The sequence below is a fragment of the Lepisosteus oculatus genome, chromosome 5 (genome assembly GCF_040954835.1).
Source record: "Lepisosteus oculatus isolate fLepOcu1 chromosome 5, fLepOcu1.hap2, whole genome shotgun sequence".
In the NCBI taxonomy this organism is placed as follows: domain Eukaryota; kingdom Metazoa; phylum Chordata; class Actinopteri; order Semionotiformes; family Lepisosteidae; genus Lepisosteus; species Lepisosteus oculatus.
The window spans coordinates 35899930-35916521 of record NC_090700.1 but is presented as its reverse complement, the minus strand read 5'-3'; the positions used below and the strand labels follow the sequence as shown (position 1 = coordinate 35916521).

Below are 16592 nucleotides of genomic sequence, written 5' to 3'. Positions count from 1 at the left end.
AGTTTGAATAACATAACTATTAAATAGAAAAACCTGTTATAGTCATGAAATAGTCGATTTGGACATTTTGCCTTCACTGTACTATATAAGAATAGAATACTGTTGTGCTGTAGTGAATAAGGTAAAAGAAAAATGAAATTGCATTAGTATGCAATTGATCTGCAGGGTAATGTGCACAGCTGGGCCACTGCCCTCTGTCCAGTATTAGGTGCAACAGGATTTTACACCCTGATAGAAATCCACTCTTGTTTTACCAAAGAGTCTGCTGCACAGGTTCTCTGCTTTCACAGTTTCCCCCAGTTTCCCTCCTGCGTTTATCTTTGGCAATTGTGTCTTCTGTCGAATACACACTTCCTGTGCTGCGGTGGAGTTTGCTCTGCATAGGCCTTTTGCTGTCTGACGTGTCAGAAGCTGAAGAGGGGGCCAGCGGTTTAGATTCTGTGCTCTAGTATGTGGAGGCTGTGTGCTGGAGCTGTCAATGGTCCCATCAGGTCTTTCCTTTTTGAGTGGATGGAGCATCTATTGCAGCCATGTTGCCTGTTATTTTTGTGGAGGCCTGGTTTCCAAGTGTACTTATTTTTTTAATGCCAATTTTTAGTTTTAAGTCGCTACATTTACATTCTTAGCGTTGCCGCACAGTGAGGCACTACATTCACTGAAGCCCTGGCTCCGTTTAGGCCTTCTCAATTCTTTATCATTGTTTGCAAACACAGAGCCTCCCAGTGCATTCTGGCATGGCTTATCTTTCTGAAGTAGCTGTCAGTGATCAGAGTGTCAGAATACAGCCAGCTGATCACGTTTGGGCCATCTATATCAGAGATGTGTGCGATACAGGAGCAGAAACATCTTTCTGCAGACAGGTGCAAGGCTGGCGCCCTGAAATATTCTTTCCTTTTGTGACCTTTCAGGAAATATCACACTTGGTCACCTGTTCCCTCTGCCTCCCACTGTGCAGTTCAATGCAAGGGCTGGAAATAACTGTCTTGTAGATATTTTATTTTTGCTTGTTTCATTAGCGGAATAGGAGCAACAAATAAGTATGTGTTTGTTTTCTTAATACCAATAGTCTGGTTTTTCCTGTGGGCAAATAGCCCATATTATTCATTTGCTATGGATTGGGAACTTTTCCATCACATTGGCCACAGCAAAAATAAGGAACCACATGTCCATTTATGCACTTACTCCAAATAAGTGGACAAGCGTGAAATATCCAGCGTCTGGTGTTGGCTTATGTACAAGAGTCTGCATCTTATAAAATCTGGTACAGTTCAAACTGCTGAGTGATGGGTTTTATTCCCATCTTGTTGCTCAAGAACTAAGATGAACTGCGGCTTGCTTTGTTTTGGCCTTTGTTATGAGGAAAAAAAGGTAATTGTGTCGGAATGTAATGTTTCTGTAATGATGAATACAGGCCAGGAAGAGATGTGTATGGTGAGGAAGGACTGATGGGCAATATCTGGTTTGCAAAGAAAAGGACTAACCATTGCCTTTTTTTCCCCCCGATCACAGTGTTCACGTTTTTTCTTTCTGAGGGGGAAAAAGTGCCTGGCTCATTTATTTGGAGATGATTCATCCCTGGTAAATCTGGAGATTTTAGGGAAGCTCAAGAATTGCACTTTAGCCAGTCTCCTCCTGTCTGGGAGGAGTCCAGAAAGACGTTATCTGAAGATTAAAACTGAAAAACGTTTTAGTAAGCATTAAAAGTTTGAACATTTGTGCCGCTTGAGCTTCCAGAGACGCATGATGTACACATTTCAAGTCTTCTAGTGCTATTGATCTGTGCTGCTGGGATGTCCCATAACACTGCTACCAAATGAGAGCAGTGCTCTTTTTGTTTCTCAGTCAGTTCTGATGTGGATCATATTTGCTTGGAGTTGTCTGGTGAAAAATGACTGAGCTACAGAATATCCAGGAGTGGTCTTCGATATCCCCTTGCAGCTTCAGACAGTTTTTCATTACAGGTGCTGATCCAGACTGCAGCGTCTAAGTGCAGAAGTGTCCCAGAAGAGAACCAGTCTGGTGAACAGCTGAGAGACGTTTTTGCTGCTCTTTCATTCTGTGTTGATTCCCTTGGGCGATTGTCTCTTGTATCACTGTAGAAAAAAAGAATCTGCCACTTCCAATTATGCTGATTTTGTACATTACGCCTAATTTCTCATGCCTCTTTAATAGAAGTACATGTTTGCTTTTTTGTGCATTTATGCATATTGGTTTATTTGAGGAGGCATCTCTGCTCTGCAGCGTGGGGCAATCAAGATCAATGGAACTTTTAAATATTTTATCACTAGAGAGTTTTTTTCATTTGCTTTTGCTTATCCTTGTTAACAAACAGAGTTTGGATGTATGTATTTGTTTGTTTTTTGTCTGTGCTTTTGACAAGCTTGGCGGATGTTGGCGTTCCAGTGGGATATTTATGACTGTTAAAGGAAAGAGCCCCTCTGGTGTCTGTCGGAGGCAGGGCTTGAATGGAGTAAACTGAGCCCGTGACTCTGTGATCTTTGAATGCGAACTGCAGCTGCAGCCTTGCAGCACAAATGAGAAACAGAGGAGGGACTGATGTGGTGTGATGTTCCATGCAGGGAGGAGAAAGCTATCAAGTCGCAGTCGGTTAGCTGGTGGGGGGAGAACAGGCACAATTTGTTCACAGCAGAGATGTGCCAGACTCCCTCAGTGTCTCGGGGAGATTAGGAGTAGTTTAAGCCTGCTTGTCTCCCGGGGGACTTTGTCGATAAGAGCATTGCGTAGTTATAAGACACACTGCCAGCTCTTGCAGAGTACCAGCCCATCAGAACTACTGTCTTAAAATCTTTGAGACAGGAAAAAAATGAACACTGCTTCTGACTGGTCAAAGCAACTAATACGGTATATTGATGAAAGAACAATGCATTAGCTAATCTTGGGAACCATTGCTCCTGAGATTATTAAATTCTATGAATACAGGGAAGTTGTATTGCATGCATTCCTTGCATGGTGATTTCTGGCCGGGTTTAGAATGACGATGACTGGGGAGCTTTATCACATAAACGTGAGGAATAGCAGTAAAAAATGTGCATTTAGCAGGCTACTCTGCACATCATGGGAAGGAAGGAAAGGCATGGATTTGCTTGGCAAATGAGGACTGGGATCGTTCACACCCATCCCCTTTTTTGTGTTCTATTTTACAGTCCTATTCAAATGTAGGAATGTTTTGAAATGGAAGTATCATTGCGTAACAGGTAGGCCTAATACAGAGAGGCGATGTAGAGACTCATGTCAGTTTTTAATCCTTCTAGTGAGTTTTAGTGTAGTTCTGTTCTGTCTGGAGCCTTAGACTCTGCAGCAGGGTGTTCTGGAGTCTTCAGAAGGGCCCTTATTGCCAGGGCAGGGTTAGTCTGATTGTCAGCCTCTGTCCCCTGCAGGTGCTCACAGCTGTGTTGCCCTGGGCAGCCGCACAGACCTGGCATGGTGCTGGCAGAGGTACGATATAGCGGCAGCCAAGGAGATGGAAAACCGGAGTGAGGAGAATTTCACCTTCTGTTGTTGAATCAGGGCAGAAAAATAAAAATTCTTTCTGAAACTCACTTCTAAAAACTTTAAGTAGTTGTGTTTAAAGGACTTAAGACAGCCCAGCACGTTCACTTCTTCTCTCAGTTGGTTCAAAACTGGAGTTGAAAAATGTTTTCATTCTTAAGTGTCTCCCCTTGAGCTATTAAAGTGTCTCCTGGGGTTTAACCTGCATCATCCACTTCCTCATTTCTGGAGACAGGGGACTCTGCAGGGCAATGTGCCCCTCAGTATTATCATTATTGTCCTCTCTCTTGGATAATGCCCTGTCTGAATGTATCACCTTTGTCTTCTGTCCCTGGAGTTTTCCACAGAAGCTGCTTTTGCCTGTATAGCCTCTCCACCGTCTCTTTCTGCTGAGTCTCAGCTCATCACTTATTAATACATGGCCTCTAATGTCTGCTTTTGATGAGTTACTTTAAGTAAAGTTTAATTAGAACAAAATATACTCTTAGTAGAATTCTTTCTAGTGTTTCTGTTAGAAGTGGGTTATAAAAATGCTGAGATTAGTGAAGGGGTTTGCTTTGAAAAGCCTGAGAATAATTAGACCCATGGCATAAAGTAAAAGGACTGTTTGTGATGTTTAATTTTATTTTTTGTATTCTCTAACATTTTTTATCTTTTTTTTCAAATGAAGAGTTGGCAAACATAAGTCTTGGAACATTATGTCCTTAATTTAACCCACTAGAGTTTAACTCTGCTTTCTTATGTGCAATGTTAGTTAATAAGCTATTTTAATATATGAGGTGCTAATAGTTGAATTGTGCAGCATTGTTATTTATGAGGAAGTGTTTTTAAAACCAAGAGCTGGAGGCATGTCTTTATGCAAAGGGTTGCAGGAGTATGGAACAAGTTATCCACCCATCTATGTCAAAACTAATACCTTGGCTTTGTTCAAGAAACTACTAAACACAGAAGTACGATCTCAAGTTGTTTTTGACCTTTCTTGTTGTTGTTCAGATTTCTGAGGTGCTGATATAGTTTGCAAGAGAGGAAGAGTGGGGAAAAACGGGGAGAGATAAAATGAGAGAACACTAATGCTAATGTATGTTTGCATGCCTGGTTTATCATTGGAAGGAATGGGATAAGAACATACACTGTAGGTTTGAAAAAGAACAGGAAAAGAGAATCAATTCAGTTAAGTTGTAAGTAAACAAGGAAAACAGCAGGAGGCTAAGCACACAGCCGAGGTGCACCTATATTGACGGTCAGTGTGGAAGAAGGCTTTCCATCTACCTTCATAGTCTGTGGACTGTCAGTCAGGAATCCTAGTCTGGATAAGGTGAACAGCCCCCCAAAAAGGTCATGTGTGTTTCTTGCTAAGGAGAGACTCCTCTAGAAATTGCACAGGTTCCCCCTTAAGGGGGCCCTTTTATCTGGAAGGGGTCCCGGAGGGGGACACGGAGGATCACGACTTTGATTTATCTGTGGTCCTGCTAGGGGGCGACTGAAGGAGGAAGTGATGGGAAAAGAAAAGGGCAGAATCTGCCTATGAGGGCGAGAGCAGTTGATCAGTTCCTGTGGGCTGTGTGCTGTGGTTAGGGCAGATCTTTTGTATTTGAAAGTAATAGAGGTTAGTAGTGGCACTGATGCCATTTCTCCTGTAGGAATCCCTCACTATACAGTACTGCGCTCCACAGCAGGAGCTTTCTGGAGCACTGTGCTGCTGGGCTTAGTTCACACAGACTCGTAAAAGGCAGGGCTTCAGGAGATGTCAGTGCTGCACATATGCTCATAGCCCACACATTATCCCTTCCATTTGGCAGAATTAAAAGGTTTACTGTGTCGTATGTTTTATAGATTACATGGATTTAACCTGCTCGCACAAATATAAGTTCATTTTCCCATGGGTTTTTATTACAGTAGGCTTTTTTTCAGGTTTTTATGCTTTGCTGCTATCGGAATGATTAGGGATAACATTATGTCACAGGGTCATCGATAATCCCAGTCCCAGTCTGTCATCCTCAGTGGCAAGGGCATTAATTTAAACCATGAAGATATGCAGAAGACACTAAAGTGTTAGATAATTCTAAAGGTGAAGAGTGTTATCACACCAGTGCTTAGTAGTGACTGCCATACAGAGCAGCACAGTCGCCTGCAGGTATGATGTGTTAATTAGTTATCAGCAATCAAGCGATCAGAATTAATCAAATGGCTTTCTCTTGTTTGAAACACTAATGTTTTATGTTCTTACAAGGCAGGAGATTATATTTTAAGATCCATTTACTGTTTTCCTTGCAGTTTTTAAGAGCTAGCCATCACACCTAGCAGCTTTTTTGTTTCTGGTTCTTGGTGTGTGGACATGTTCGATGTGTGCATAAAAGATCCGTTTCATTCTGGTTTAATTGAGACCAATTATTTCTGTCCAGCCTAACAACAGCCCACAGTTACAATACCATCTGCTCTTGGACTGTTGAAGTTAAAGTGCAGTGTTGACCATGAATGTAAAATCTGGTAGTTTTTTTTTCCCATGTGCACAACTGTGCTCACTGCCTATTGCCTTGTTTCTCCTGCAGTATACAGCCTGTTTATGGAGCTCAGCACCCTCCTCTTGATCCAAGAATACATAAAACGTAAGTGTGCTATATCAGAGATGTGTATGATATTAATACATTTTGTTTGCATGTGCATCTGGTGATGTTCAGCCACTCAGGGGTGCATGGTTTCAAAATCCTGTTGGTGTTTTTTTCATTACAGTTTTATTTCAGTGAGTTTGCACCATGTTCATAGCATGCGGATGTCTCTCTTTCTGTTGTACAAGGAACCCCTTTCAGAATTATGCTTATGGTGAAACAGCTGTCCAAGGTTGCCAATGTTGAGTTTAGTTAACAGCCATGGTCTGCTTTTTTCCTTTTATTAGGGCTCATCTGCTAACTTTGAGAAGTGAAGTGGACATTTATACATGTCCTACAACAAACATCTTTTAAGAGCAAGAAGCTACTTCATGGGAATGAATCTTGTTTAGACCCAGCCATCACTATATAGTTATTTATTATTATGCTCTGTGTGTACAAGGTAATTATAGGATGAGTATGCAATAATATCTAGAAGACTCAAGCTTAAATCTCACGAGATTGTTAATCTGCATCTTTTTTAGGAGTATACTATTGTGTATAGCAGATTCAAGAATAAGAAGTCTTTTTAGAAAGGATGCAATTTCTCTTCATGGATTTAGTAGTGTTATTATTATTTTGCTGCATTGCATCAGGTGGTTTTTAATCTTGCAGAAAAGGGTCATTGGAGTTGAGACCTTAACAAAAAGAGTGCATGCTTGCTCAGTGCAGAAGCAGTACAGGACAGTAGGGAGGGGCACCATCTTGTGTCAGAACTGTCTCAGCTTATCATCATGAACCTTCTATGTGCTGAGAAAGGTCAGAAAGATTCTCATTTCACTGGCGACAAACTTCCTCCCATGAAACTGTATGGTAATGAGGTTGCAACTATTTGCCTTTGAATATAGATTCAAAGGCATTGAACATTGATCTGAATTTCAACAGAAGGGAAAATGCTAGCTGATGACAGGCTGGAGTTTTAGATAGTTTGAGAGGAAGTTGTGTGTGGGTGTCATATGGCTGAGCATGGCAGTCAGTTGTGCAGGGAACTGTGGGGATGTGGTCTTGGGTAAATGCAGACTGGACTGGAAAAACGGTTTTATTTATTTATCTGTACGCTGGCATTAAAATACAGTAAAACGCCAAGTGTTACAACTTTTCCGAAAGTTACAAAGTGAAAGGTCAAAAATCTTTGTGATGTTCTTTTAATGTGCATAGCACTCTGTCTTAATAAAATGAGAGTCTTTGAGATATCTGTGATGGGTAAACTATGACAAAACACCATTCATAATATGGAACAGACACAAACATAACAGTGGCTGGCAGTCTGACCTAGAGCGTCATGTAGGGCCAGATGCAGATGATCATGTACTCTACAAGACTTTTATATATCCTATGTGCAGGCAGGGATGCATTTTGCATCTCGAAACTTACGAAGTTACACTCAATTGTCTTGCCCCCATTGAAAAGCAGACCAGCATGTGTTGTTTCCTGCGTAAACCTGCAATGCTCTCTGAGTCCGCAGGCTTCACTGAGATCGTAATGCCATTGAACAGGAGTTAATTGCGGTGATTATAAGGGCTGGAGCAAAAGTTGTGTGGAATCAATGGAGCATCACATTCTAAAGGCAGCAGAATGCAGTGAGGAGAGGGGTAATTGATTTCAGAACCTGCTCGGGGACAGGCTTTATCTCAGGGAATAGACGCAGGACAACGTGTGGCCAATGAAGATTAATTAGCTCCTGTTCTGCTAATGAGCACGTGTGGGATGTCTTCTGAAGAGTCATTTTGCAAGGTCCCTCCCAGTTTTAAGCGCCGTGCTCTAGAGTGAAGCACAGCTATGCGTGTGCAGAGCTGGACATAAATCAGGCCAGAGTTTTGGCCGAGTGTCTTCGCCAGCTCAGCTGTGCTGAAGGACGATGGGGCTCTGCACGTGTTCTTCTGTGAATGTACACCTGGCCTGCTCCTGGGCAGATTAAAAATGTATTTTTCTGATGCTTCACAATTTCCCCAGCCCTCTTCATTAATAATAATTGGAATATAAGAAGAGTTACGACTGAGTGAAGGCAAATGGTAGCTTGCTCAGTAGTTAGTGGCTCATTGATCCAGGGAACTAATCTAGCGATTTCTTGGGGGGAAAAAAAGCCAGGCTGGTGTTACATACTCTCACAACTCTTTGGTTCTTAAAAGGTGTTTTAAATGCACTTTCATGTAGTTACTTGTGTCCTCTGGTTTGTATAATTATGGTAAATCCTTGCATTTCTCTAGCACTTCTCACCCAAAAAGATCCCAGAGCACTTTACATTCAGTGAACAGCTAGCAGGGTGACACGCTAGACAGCAGATCGCGTGGAGAAGTGAAAAATTCCTTCACCATTGTAACTGCACCCTTTCATCACTGTCAAGGGACTGAAAGGTCTGGCAGCCTGGGTGCTAAAGGGGTTTCTGCTTAACTTTCCTCTGCATAAAACAGGTGCCAAATGAGAATTTCATGTGCAAAAAGTGTACATGTTTTATTCACCTTGCTTGTAACCCTGTCTGGTTGGTTGATGAAAATGTTTTTTTTTCTTTGTTTTCTGTACACAAACAATAAACAGTTCTGCTCTGGAATAAAAGCCCTTTTGTTTTCAGATTACATACTGTACTTCAGGGACAGATTGATTTTGGGGTTCTGCATGTGTATGTAGGGTATATACATGCTCCCGCACATGTAAAACGAAGGAAAGCTGAAACCATAGATACTGTTTTTCTTTTTGAAAAGAAAAGGTGGTTTCAGAGCTGAGGCGAACTGGGGGCATTGCTCCCCTGGACTCATTTTCTATTCTGTATTTAAAACTGTTCATCTGATGTGCTCTAGGAATGAGAGCTGTCGGCTCCAAAAGGCAGTTTGTCCTTAGCTGCTGAGCTGACCTATCACAGAGATGAAAAACCCTGCTGCAGATGTGATGCCTTCTTAGCCTTGATTTAATATCAGACCCCCCCAGAGGTGCTCCTTGGCTTAAGCACCCACAGGGATGAAACCGAGCTGAGCCACGGCAGATTCATTTGTGCACTAACATGAAATTGCTGTGTACATCAACACGCAGTATATGCGCTTTGTCTAAAGTAAAAATAAATGCGAGGTGAGCCATTAGGTGGCAGCACTGCACATTATTGAGCCAGAAGAAGAGCCAGATTTCAGGGTTGAGAGAGAGAAATAAGATCACTTTATTAGCCATATACAATTTCTTTCATTACGATTTCGTCTTTTCGCATACCCCAGCTTGCTTTTCATTGTGCACAGAGGCACAGACACACAGACAGGGAGAGAAGCTTGGGGTTAGAGCGCAGGGTCAGCCATTGGGGTTAAGGGCCTTACTTAGGGGCCCAACTGAGTAGGATTCCTCTGCCGGCCACAGGATTTGAACCAGCAACCTTCCAGCCACAGAGCCACCGCTCCGCCCTTTAAAAATTTTTTTTTTATAGCATGATCAAGTCTTTGGTGAGGGGCTATTTGTTGGAGAATGGAAGCTTTCATGCACTCCAGGACAGTGAGCCACAAAATGAGACATTCAAAATGGCATGAAATTGGGCTGGAAGATGGTTGAAAATTAGTGTTTGAACGACTGAGGCTGTAAACAATATTTGTTTTCAAGCTTCAAGTACTCGGTCACCACCAGATTCAGACTGGTATTGCACTGGACACCTGCTCACATTGGGAATATACTAATATTAAAAGCAAAATAATGTACTTGAGTACTGAGAACAGTTGCTGTGGGAATTCTGAGCTGAGAGGGCAGTAGAGCAGTGTTGTAATTTAAGGGGGACACAAATAATTTTATGTTTATATGTTACCTTAATGTTGATGGAGTTCTGAATTCTCATCCAAGTCTCATGTCTTGTATACCGGGGCGTTTGTAATGGTCAGGCAAATATGCAGAGTGGATATCCCAATCAGCGAAAACGTAATTGACTGCCTTGATTAGAAAATAGAAGCCAATTAGTCTGCGATTAAGGACTTGTTGGGGGAAAAAACCCAGAAGGGATGGGAGTTCCCCAGGATCAGGATTGGGAACCAAGGCCCAGGATACACTATTGGTGACGAAAAAGTCAGTGGGCGTCTGAATTCTTCACTCAGTGGTGCAGAGCACTCGCAAAGCATTTTTAAATCCCAAATGAAGCTAATCACTTCATTTAGTGGGGCACTAAGTGTTTGAGAGGACTTTAAAGAACTTTCTGAACATTGTCACTGATGTTTGTGCTTACCTGAAGGTTGAGCTGTGTTTTTTGAAAATGCGTTGTGTGATCTTTGATTCTCCTGGGAATGAATAAAAATGGCTGCGTTCAGGAAAGCAGATGCATATCTCCTAGGAGGTATTTTCTTAGTGATGACAACAGTTCAGCTGGTTAAGCCTTCTGGAGGTGTTAGGTGACAGATTAAGGCTTCTTTACAGCTGAAACATTGTTTTTTCCCCACTTTTCAAAGTGGAATTAACCTTTAGGTGTTCCTTCTCAGCTGAATTATTTCATAGGTAGCCTATTTCAAATCTGATTAGCACCGACAAACACAATATATTGTTGGTCTGGCGTCCCCCTGGATCCTTGTTTTGCCAGCTTTAAGTGTTTTCTGGTGATACTGTTGTAAATTAGCAGTGAAATTTGCCATTTGCTGGATTACTGGACATGCAGTAACTACAAATGTCTTGACTGCCCATTTGTCTGTGTGGTTGTAAGATAATGGAATCATGTCAGGTGGTTTTAATTCTCTTTAAACTGTGCTTCAGTCTGATTACATTATGGGCATATGTGTGTATGTGTGTGCATGCATATATATGTGTTTCATTTTGTGTGTATTGCATTACCTATAGATCTTTTCCCTATGATATCCATACCTGCCTTTAGTCTCTTGTTACCTGAAGATTGTTTGAAGCTTTGTACACAGGATGTGTTATGAGCTGGGCTGCTCTTGTTTTAACCCCTTTGATGTAACAGTGTGGAAGGAGATGCTTCTTTTAAATGTATTTATTATCATCATTATCATAAAGCCTGAGCCATGCCAAGGTCTTTTCACATCCTGTTTTGATTCACTCCTGGCTGCCAAGAAAGTCTTGCTCATTCCAGTGCTGTTCCCCAATTCCGCTTGATGTGTTTTGGTAACGCCTGTTCTGCTATCCAATTCTGATTGGAGATAAAAAGCCACACGGACCAAACTCTGACTTCAAAACGAAGACATGCAGGGATGAGAGAGAGTGTTCATCAATGAAAGGTGCGCCACTGGACCTTGTATACAAGGAACTGTGTACTGGAAAATATGTTTTTGTACATCAAATCTAAGGAGTCCAGAATTAAGCAAACATATGAAATGACTACATTTTAATGTTTAGTCTACTGAAATGTTAGTACCACAGAAAATTGTATCAGTGTTTCTAAAACACAAAGTAGTTGGAATTGGAATTCCCATTTTTTCTCCATGCTAATGAGATCAATTACTTTCCTCACCATTCATTTTCTGCATTAACTGCTTCTTCCAGGGCTGTGGGGGAGCAGGGGCCTATCCTGGCAATGAATGTGTGTCCAGGTACACCCTCATTCCTGATTCCTGACGGGATGCCAGTCCATTGCAGGGCACACACAGACACAGACACACACACTCTCACCAGGGTCAGTAATCCCAGAAGCCTCACCAGTGTGTTTTTGGACTGTGGAAGGGAGGAAACTGGAGCTCCTGGAGGAAACCCACGTGAACAAACACACACACATGCAAACTCTGCACGTATAGTTCCCAGAATTTAACATAGAACCCCAGCACTGCGAGGGAGCGATGCTTACAGCTGCAATACTGTGCTGCCCCCAATTACTTTTCTTTTCTCCTTTTTTCATCTTCAGGTCATACCACAATCAGGCATTGCTGTAAGTGGCTCCTTCACCCAGTGCTTTTTAATGGTTGCTGCATGCCAGCGCTTCTTAACCAGCTCTCTCTGTCTCCTCGCAGGTTTTTAAAAGATGGCCCCAAGACTAACGCACTGTCCATCAAATCCAAGAAGGCCTCCAGTTTTCACGAGTTTGCCCGGAGCACCAGCGACGCCTGGGACATTGGAGATGATGAGGATGATGACTTTTTAGGTGGCCCTACACTTCCTTCTCTCCCGCCCCCTCCCCCGCCCTCCGCCCACATCAGTTCCAAGGTAGCCGTGACGGCGACCAATCCAGCCCCGCAGTTCCATGGCTGGGGGCGGGAGAAGCTGAAGACGGACTGTTACCAGAGCAATGGCAGAGTGGTGAAGTCACAGAGCGAGGCCCAGCTCAGCACAGCCACAGGTCAGAGGGAGAGGAGGGGGTTGAAAGTGAACTGTAGAGGAGAGGAAGGAGGCCAGGAGGGAGGGTGAAACACTGTTCCACCTTGATAGATTCTGAACTAAAGAGAAACTCTGTAGAGCTAAACTGTGAAAAACTCAAAATACTCAGCTTAGTGATACTATATATCCTATCCTATATCATATCCTAATATATCCTTCTATATTTAAATTGAAAACCAAACCATGCTCATTTTTATTGTTATTCTACAGCGGTGTGATTTTTGTATTCTACAGATGTGTTCTCATCATTTTTTTGCTTCTTAATAACACTAATTTAGCTTACAGAAGTTTTTTTATTCTTTTTAAGTGGCATGTTTATTTTCAGTTGTTCCCATAGCTGAGGAAGATAGACATTTACAGATAACTGGATATTAAGGATACGTAAATATTGTATCATTTGCATTGTAATTGGTGGATCATATTTAATTGACTAATTAGTTCTGCAAGGTTAAACGTTTCAGCAGTTCTATTTTAGAAATTAGCACTCCTAACAGGAAGCCTGTTTGTCACAGAACATGACTGGAGTTGTATTGCAGACAATTTAAAGCGGGCCAGTTGGTTTCTAGTTTCTCGTTGAGTATTTTTTTCCACTGTGGTCTTTAATTGGGGCCTCTCTCCTCCCGGGCTTGTTTCTCAGCTACACTACTGTGAATTGCCCTCGTCTCCCAGTGGCTATAATGTCAGGCTGAGCTCCCGTGTGAGATAGTGGCGAAACAGGTTAGACATATACATGATCAAACAGGACTGTGCAGTAACTCCCTGGTGCGTGTGGAGCACAGTGTGCTCTAATGAGTGAGCTTGGGGAAGAAAAAAGAAAAAAAAAAACACTCTCGCTCTCCACTTCCTTTATCTCCGAGTGACCCTGCTTTTTATCTCGGTGGAATACAGCACATCAACATAGTGCCTGACTGTGCTGCACAACTCAGTCCACTGGGTTTCGGCCATCAAATTGCTGCCAGCTTCGCACAGTGATTTGACAGGTGATCTCTCATGAAAAGAACAATTAAAAGGAGAAAAAAATATGCTGTGAAATCCCAAACCTTAGTGTAGCTTTTTATGGGTCTTTGGGTTGATTTCAGGTTGATTTTTTTTTTGTGCTTCCCCTTGGAATGAATGCCTGTGCTTGTGCTTAAACCACAGTCCCTCAGCCCAGATAGCACTATTGTTTTTTTCTGCAGCTTGGCCCAGGAGAGGGGGTGGTGTTGTTGGATAGATACCCTCCAATGTGTGATAAGAAACTTTAGAGAGAGAGGGGGTGAGGAAAAGAGTGCTTTTTCTTGGTAGAGCTTGGCATTAAGATGTAGAATTTTGTTGAGTGTCTTATGGGCACACTTTCCCATGTGTGTAGATATGTCAGCATGTCCTGCAAGGGAGAAATTGGCCTTCTTGAAAACAAGGAAGAAGAAAATCACCAATGAATCCCACTGGCTGGCTGGCCAAATCACTGGAGGGGAATATCACTTCCTTCTTATTGAGTACCGCTGCTGTGAGTGCCTTACTTAGAAACTGATAGCTGAACTGTGTTTATGTTGTGGGCTGCAGTAATATTATTTTACTTGGCGAGGCTCTACCAGTGAGTGGGACTGGGAGGTCTGGAGGGTTGTGCCACATGCTGTGTTGTGCCACAAGGGGCAGGTGTGTCTTTGCCACAGGGTGGTGCTGATCTCTGCGTTGGTGAGGGCCACACAGGCAATGGTGCCAGCAGTGGAGTTCCCAGAACCCACCAGACATGCGTCACGTTGACCAAGCTGCAAGCTCCTGCTCCCCAGGGGGTCAGCCCTAACTTTAATTTGATTAGTGTTTTTTTTAATAGCAGGTGTTTAGCTAACAAGTTTATTCCTTGTTTATTTACTCATGTTGTTTTTTTTCATTTAATCTGTGAGAGACCGCTCTCTCCCCCCCCCACACACAAACTCTTTAAAATGATTGCGTTCGGCAATATGTCACTGAGGCCACAGTAGGGATTGATTTTATTTGGGGGGGTGGTGAATTTCGATACATTCTCAATTCTCTGATGCTTCTTGGAGATGAAGGAAGGCCTGGGTTTTTTATTACAGGTAGCCCTCATCTGTGCTCTGTGGACAGAGGGATGAATGATTGGGGTCCAATGCTAACAGGATCATTGCTGTATCTATCATATTTAATGCCGGACTGAAGCAATTACAAGGGCGCGCTCCCTGGGATAGTGGGTAATTTTAGGCAAAGCTAGACTCTGCCACTCAGCAGCCAGTGAGCAGATATAAATTGCTTCTGGGATGGTCCTGTCCCATTGGGGGGTTCACAGCTCCACTTTCTCCAGAATCTGGGTCACTTCTATTTATCCATTTTTATTTATTTACCCCCCCCTCCAGCACCCCACTACCGTCTAAATTTCATGGAAGGTGGCTTTGTTTATTCTGATGTGTGCAGGACTAGTAATATGTAGCATCAGACTGCAGACGGTGATTTATGCCCTCAGTTTGGCTCTCTGACAGTATAAGGATTCCTGGATGTTTTATATCTGTTAGTGTTTTTGTGAGAGGGGGATTGGACAGATTGCTGCTCTCCACATGCCTGTCTGGTACAAAGCCGTTTTATGGTAGCTCTTTAATATATAGCGCCTTTCCTAATAAACCTCCATGTTTAAACTCTTTTCAGGTCTTTATGATACACTGGGCTTTTCAGGTTTTATACCGCATTAGTGACCAAGTCCAGTCCTACAGGTTTTCTAGTATCTGTAACTCCTCAGTTGTTGGAAGACTTGGAGAAGAAGTAGTGAACGGATCAAGTAATTATTTTTGATTCAGATCAGATTAGGACAAGTAAGACACCCCTTTATCTCTCTTGAGGCCAGACCAACCAGGAATCAGTCATAATACCGCCATGCTGGTCAGTTAGGTCACTTGTGGTCAAGAGCAGGTTGGTTTATTTTCTTTCTAGTTAATTTCTTTATCAGTGGAGACTTACAAGGGAACTAGGAAACAGACTGAACTGTGTATCTCATTGGCTACAGGGTGCAGACTTAGTGCCTTGTTGGTTTTCAGTGTTTAAATGAAAGCACAGCTGGAAGAATAGATCTTTTATGTATACAACCAAAACTAACCGTGGACAGCAGAAAGGTAAGAAGAAAAACCAAAGAGCAAAGGGCAGGAAGTCTGGAGGGACAGGAAGACAAGGAGTGAAACAAGAGGTGGGTGAAGATGAAAGAGATGAGAAATAAAAACTACCTGTCAGTTGCAAAAGTTTTTTTTTCTTAGCTTTTGTTTCAGTCCTTTGTAGCTTTTGCATGTCATTATGTGCGACTTTGCATATTATCACACGACAGTGTGTTTGCTTTGATGCAGCAAATGTTTTCTCTCTGTGTTAATTGGCCTGCATTGCAAATCTTTCCTGGATTCAAACCGGCATAGAACAATGCCCGAGTGAATGCAAGGCCTGCTTGATTCATTCGAAATGCAGTGCACACAAAGAGGCAGAATGGCTTCCACCTGTTGGAAGTTGGAGAAACGTGCTGAATTAATAATTATAATAATTGCTTGCACTTATATAGCTCTTTTCTGGACACTCCACTCAAAGCGCTTTACAGGTAATGGGGACTCCCCTCCACCACCACCAATGTGCAGCATCCACCTGGATGATGCGACGGCAGCCATAGTGCGCCAGAACGCTCACCACACATCACTTACTGAAGAGCATTGTCTTCCTCTGCCTGCCTGGGTGTTTCTTTAATGACGACCTGCAGGGATACAGTTACTAATTAAGTAATTAATGAGTGGTTTTAGCTTTATTCTAATAAGAAGCAGCTGAAAAGAATGTGCCAGTGACTTGTGGTTGGCAGCCATGTAGGGAGCCACAGCCAGCAGTGTGAGGGCTGCAGCCTGGCCCCAGTGGTTTGGGGAATAACTCTTGCGTTTGGTCGATACAGTGAGTTTTATGTCCTGACTTCATGCCCTTGCATCTCCAGGTTACTTGCAGAAAAAAGGAGTGAAATACCAGCATCAGTATTTTGTATTGTCATTATACAACTAAAGGTGATGGGCTTCCTTCAATGAGGCAACATTTTTCTGTAAAACCTTTTAGCAGGAATCTGGAATCTCGCCATTCACCCTGAAATGTAGTGGTCACATCGGGTCACTACAGCAACATTCTTCTTTGTGCCAATTTCTTTTTTTAATTGTATAATTA

The 16592-nt window shown here is 42.6% G+C and overlaps 1 protein-coding gene across 2 annotated transcripts in view; it reads left to right on the top strand.

The window, feature by feature from the left end:
• Positions 1–16592, top strand: part of tbc1d22b (TBC1 domain family, member 22B) — a 137361-nt gene that overhangs the window by 1321 nt on the left and 119448 nt on the right. Inside the window, exons 2-3 of one of the 2 annotated variants that reach the window (XM_006628423.3) lie at positions 6060–6116; positions 12065–12390. In XM_006628423.3, the coding sequence (XP_006628486.1) occupies positions 6060–6116; positions 12065–12390 (383 nt within the window). The remainder of the gene's footprint in view (positions 1–6059; positions 6117–12064; positions 12391–16592) is intronic. The other variant, XM_069190323.1, reaches the window with a different exon arrangement.